Source organism: Populus euphratica, unplaced genomic scaffold (genome assembly GCF_000495115.2).
Source record: "Populus euphratica unplaced genomic scaffold, PopEup_1.0 scaffold156.1, whole genome shotgun sequence".
Taxonomy (NCBI): domain Eukaryota; kingdom Viridiplantae; phylum Streptophyta; class Magnoliopsida; order Malpighiales; family Salicaceae; genus Populus; species Populus euphratica.
In genome coordinates, this window is record NW_011499931.1 from 848684 (window position 1) to 854629 (window position 5946).

At 26.5% G+C, this 5946-nt stretch overlaps 1 protein-coding gene across 1 annotated transcript; it reads right to left on the reverse strand.

The window, feature by feature from the left end:
* Positions 1-454: 454 nt before the first annotated feature.
* On the reverse strand, positions 455-1920 carry LOC105136066 (heavy metal-associated isoprenylated plant protein 26-like). The gene is made up of 2 exons (XM_011041246.1): positions 1232-1920; positions 455-1094 (listed from the first exon to the last, which is right to left on the reverse strand). Exons 1-2 carry the CDS (start codon positions 1386-1388, stop codon positions 796-798), a joined length of 456 nt encoding a protein of 151 aa, XP_011039548.1. The 5' UTR covers positions 1389-1920; the 3' UTR covers positions 455-795.
* Positions 1921-5946: the final 4026 nt, after the last annotated feature.

A 5946-nucleotide genomic window follows, 5' to 3' on the forward strand; every position in this document is an offset into this window, starting at 1 on the left:
TTGGTTTTGAGTGGATGTGCTTTTGTTGGGAATTTCTCTTCTTTGCCTTTGTCCTTGCCTTCGATTGGGAACCGAATGGATTCCAAATCTTGAGATTTTAAATCTTAACGCCAATGCCTTTTTTACCACACCTTGGGGTTAGGCATTCTTGCTGGTTCAGCCAAATTCTGGCCTAGTATATATATACCATTCTAGCTGAGTGCCTGAAGCTCACTAATGATCAATATAAACAAACCTCTTTAGACATGGGAATGCTCCTCAGAGGCAAATTGTTTGGTTACTTAAATTAGAACTTTTAGTTACTTAAGATCTGCACCATACATCTTTAATTCCTTGTTATGAACCCTCGTTGGAAATGCGACTTCCTTGCATCACCCAAGCATGGTGACTTGACCACAGCTGTTAACACTATTCAGTCATAAAATAGATTAAAAAAACATAACATCGTGCACCAGAAAATAAAGTGAAGGAAGCTGCTATTGCTCAAAGTGGCTACCCACAACATTTCAACATCAAATACCTAAACCCATGCTAAAGTAGTCTAGGCCCAACAAAACCACTCACTGCAACGCTACAAAACATTGATTGAGACCATTCAAAAAACCAAAAAGGGTGACGACATTCATCAACTCACTAATCTACTTATAATTTTATTACTGCATAATAAGAAAATCCCCCAAGAACGAAGCTGAAAATGAGAAAAACTCAATATGGGAATTTTACAGTGGTTTTTAAACTCGTGAGAAGGAGAAGCAGGTGGATGGGACATTTGCTGTACTCTTAATTTCGGTTGCGTTACATGATAGAGCAAGCATTTGGGTTGTCGTCACTGAAGATGGAGGTGTAGGGGTCCTCATATCTGGTCACGGTGCCTGTGGTGACAGTGTTTTCTACATTCCTGACATAACCAGGAGGAGCCTTCTTGTCATAAGCCTGAACAGCGTAAGGTTGAGCCACTAAATTGTAAGGAACATATGGCCAAATCTCTGCCTTTTTCCCTGTTGACTTTGCCTTCTTCAACACCTTATTTGAATCAACATATCCTGTTACAGTCACCCTTTGTTGTTTTCTGTTTATCTCCACCTTTTTAACCCCTGCATAAATGGCAAACGCAAAAATTAATTTAATCAGGTTCAAATGTATCACTTTCTCTTCAGCTGCAAAATTAAGAAGAAGAAAAAAACAGTGCAGCGGAAAATAAACAAGAGAGGTGAAAAGGCAGGCAACATACCACTCAATGAAGAAATGGCATTCTTCACCTTAAGTTCACAGCCATCACAGTCCATCCTGACCTTAAGCTCAACAGTCTGTAACTGCTTCTTCTTGTTTTTATGGCCTCCACTTCCCACCAAGTCGGATAAATACTCCAAAGTGCCACTAACTCCCATCTTTTAGGTTACAGATGGTCTCTTAATGGTTCTGAAAATATTCTTCTCCGTAAGTATAAAAAGTCAGAATTACCAAGGCAAGTTTTTGAGAGCTTGACAGAAGATAACAAAACCCCAGACAGATAGTTTCTAGACGAAACAAAGGTGGGGAAGATAGAAATTAGAAGACAAAAAAAGAGGTGTGTTTCTTGAAAGAAAGAACGAAGTAATGTTTATTAATTTATAGTACCACCAAAAACATTTGAAGTGAGAGCTAAACAAGAAGTTACAAGGAGCTTCCAGAAAACAATGGATTCTTTTCTTTCCTTCTAACAAACAAAGAAAGAGGGTGTTAAGGCTGCTCTCCTTCCTTTACTTCCTTACTTCCCTTGAGATCTTTCTCTCACACAGGTCTGCTACTTATATAGGCCTTTCCATGGCCTGATTCACACAGAGAGAAAAGGGTCGTGGCCCCCCCTACAACAATAAACAAATACTTTAAGAAGACATGATATTTTTGTTCTTCTGTTTGATGACATTATCCTTCAATAATAAGACATAGTTTGTGTTTTCTTACTAAGAAACCTTTGTTCTTCGGATGCAAGGGAGAAAATGTGGAGGAAAGTTTGCAGCTGTGCCCCTTCTATGTCAATTGTATCTCTTTGTTGAGTTGGGTAGTGTCTGCTACCTACCCTGTATTACAATTATTATAAATTATAAAAAAAAAACAAGTAAAACTAAAGGTTTTTTCACGCGTACATTCACATGTAAATCATAATTATGTTTTTTCCTCTTTCTAAAGAGACCAAGATAACCTGAGTAGCTTTTAAATTAGTGAAAGATCTCCTAGAAAACAAAGAAAAAAATAGCAGATCTTGATCTTAAATAAAATCAAATGCTAAAAAAAAAACTAAAAAGTTATAATCTTAAAAAAAAACAAATGAATCTAAGTCAATTTTGTAAACCTAGGTTAATCTTATCAATTCATAGCTCCACATATCTTAGAACTAGATTCAATCAAAAAAAATAATTAAATATTAAAGGATAAAATTAAAAAAATTTCTCAAAGTAAGAAAATAACAACAAAAAATCGAGGATGATTATAAAAAAAAAAACTTTAAAAATGATGTTAAATAAAATAAATACCAATTAAAAAACACATACCAAATTTGATAAATTAAAAAAATTGAATGAGAATAAAATTAAAAAAAAATCAATTTTATAAAACAAATGAACCTATGAATTTCTTAAACATGGGTTAATATCATAAATTCACAACTTGACAAATCCTAGAACTAGGCTAAAACAAAAACAACAATAAAATAATAAAATATAAAATTAGAAAAAAAATATCAAATAAAGATTTTTTCAAAGTAAAAAAAATAACAATAAAAAAAGAAAGGATGAAATTATAAATAAAATCAACTTAAAAAATGATGTCAAATGAATAAATAACAAATAAAAAATAAGAACCAAATCTAATACATTAAAAGAATTGAATAAGGATTAAATTGAAAAAAAAATCAATTATATAAAATAATTAAAAAAACATAAATTTAAAGAACATGGACCACGTCTGAATAAAAAAAAAAAGAATAATTATTATAAAATTTTGAAAGATCAGGTGTAGAAATAAAAAAGAATAGAGAAAACAAAAATAACTAGTGTTAAACAAGGGAGGTTATTCCACACGTGTCATTCAAAGATGTGAACCTTTTATGCTACAGGTTTATGTTATTTTTTTCCATAAAAAATAATGTTTAGATGCTGCAAGTGTGTTTTAAAAAAAAAAATTATGACTCTGGTTATAACATTGACTAATAAAAAGGGCAATGATAGAAAAGAATAAATAAAAAAAGACAATCATGATAATTTAGAGGAATTTTTTTTTTCGAGAGTGAAAAAATAATATAATTTAATTTTCAACCAATTAAATATAGAAAAACAAAAATGGATTAAAAAGAACCTTAGTTAACCCGAGTTAACATGATAAACATGTAATCTGTATAATAAAAAATAAGTTAATTCCAGTTACCTCGCTAAATTGCATTCCAAGTTGCGTGATCATGATAACTTAACAGATAAGAAAAAAAAATCACAAAGTCAATTTTTATATAAAAAATATGTTGTGTGATGAAATTAAAAAAGAAAATAAGTAAAAAAAATAGAGATGTTAATCTATATTAACGCTTTAAACTTGTGTTTTGGGTTTTGTATACTAAAAGTACTATACATGAAAAAATTACGAGGTTCAATCCGTAATAAATCAAATATTAAAGGATAAAGTGGAGAAAACCAAACATATAAAAAGATTAAAAGTAACAATAAAAAAAATAAAGATAAAAATGATGTAAAAAATAAATTAAAGGAAAAATATAATTTTTTTATTGAAGGATGAAATTAAAAAGAAAAATAACTTTAACAAAAAGATAAAGAAAAACAAAGGAACAATGACAAAGTCAGAAAATATAAAACAAGTAAAACTAAGGTTTTTTCACGCGTACATTCACATGTAAATCATAATTATGTTTTTTCCTCTTTCTAAAGAAACCAAGATAACCTGAGTAGCTTTTAAATTAGTGAAAGATCTCCTAGAAAACAAAGAAAAAAATAGCAGATCTTGATCTTAAATTAAATTAAATGCTAAAAAAATTAAAAAATAATAATTAAATATTGAAAAATAAAATTAAAAATAAAAAAAATCTCAAAGTAAGAAAATAACAACAAAAAATGGAGGATGATAGTAAAAAAAACTTTAAAAATGATGTTAAATAAAATAAATATCAATTAAAAAATACATACCAAATTTGATAAATTAAAAAAATTAAATAATAATAAAATTTTAAAAAATCAATTTTATAAAACAAATGAACGTGTGAATTTTGTAAACATGAGTTAATATCATAAATTCACAACTCAACAAATTCTAGAACTAGGCTAAACCAAAAATAACAATAAAATATTAAAATATAAAATTAAAAAAAAAATATTTTTTTCAAAGTAAAAAAAATAGCAATAAAAAAAGAAAGGATGGAATTATAAATAAAATTAACTTAAAAATGATGTCAAATGAATAAATAGCAAATAAAAAATAAAAATCAAATCTAATAAATTAAAAGAATTGAATAAGGATTGAATTGAAAAAAATAAATTATATAAAATAATTAAAAAAACATAAATTTAAAGAACATGTACCACGTCCAAATAAAAAAAATTGAATAATTACTGTAGAATTTTGAAAGATTAGGTGTAAAAATAAAAAAGAATAGAGAAAAAAACAACTAGCATTGAACCAGGGGAATTATTCCACACATGCCATCCAAAGATGTAAACCTTTTGTTCTACAAGTTCATATTATTTTTTCTCATAAAAAATAATGTTTAGATGTTGCAAACATGTTTTAAAAAAAAATTATGACTCTAGTTATAACATTGGCTAATAAAAAAGGCAATGATAGAAAAAAATAAATAAATAAAGGCAATCACAATAATTTAGAGGATTTTTTTTTCAAGAGTGAAAAAATCATGTAATTTAATTTTCAACCAATTAAATAAAAAAAATAAAAATAAATTAAAAATAACTTTAGTTAACCCAAGTTAACATGATAAACATGTAATCTGTATAATAAACTACAATTTAAATTACGTGATCATAATAACTCAACAAATAAGGAAAAAAATCACAAAGCCAATTATTATATAAAAAAATATGTTGTGTGATGAAATTAAAAAAGAAAATAAGTAAAAAAATAGAGATTTAAATCTATATTAACATTTTAAACTTGTGTTTCGGGTTTTTATACTAGAAGCATCATACATGAAAACATTACGAGGTTCAATCCGTAATAAATCAAATATTAAAGGATAAAGTGGAGAAAACCAAACATATAAAAAGATTAAAAGTAACAATAAAAAAAATAAAGATAAAAATGATGTAAAAAATAAATTGAAGGACAAATATAATTTTTTTTTATTGAAGAGTGAAATTAAAAAGAAAAATAACTTTAATAAAAAGATAAAGAAAAGCAAAGGAACAATGACAAAGTCAGAAAATATAAATTTAGATTGGATAATAAAATAAAAAATAATAAAACTTTTATAAACAAGCCAAGAAAAAAATAAAAAATAAAAATTAAATTTAAAAAATATATATGTCATATTAAGATTGAATAATAAAATTAAAATTAAATAAAAATTTTATAAAAAAATATTAAAAAAAATTAAAAAAACTAAGATTTAAAGTTGAAGTATCAATAACAAATAAGATGAACCTAATATTTTCATGGAAGGAGAAAGAAGAAGTTAAAATGAAAGCCTTGCCAACAACAAATCATTCCACAATTAGCAACACGTATTTTACTAATATGAAGAAAATAGATCATATTTTTTATAGTACAAGGATATTTTTAGCTGCTGGAAGATGTTGTATGTGATGTTTAAAATGCACTGGTGCCTCTCATGTATTGATAAATATGATTTTTTTTTTGTTTTTTTATATATAATTACTAAATTTTCATATTGCTTATGAGATGACATGGATATATATATATATATATATATATATATAAAAAAAAAAAAAA

Coding starts and splice junctions, on each gene's coding strand:
- LOC105136066 (XM_011041246.1), bottom strand. CDS start 1,388: ATGGGAGTTAGTGGCACTTTGGAGTATTTATCCGACTTGGTGGGAAGT. Junction 1,095..1,231: donor TGCCATTTCTTCATTGAGTG/GTATGTTGCCTG, acceptor CCATTTATGCAG/GGGTTAAAAAGGTGGAGATA.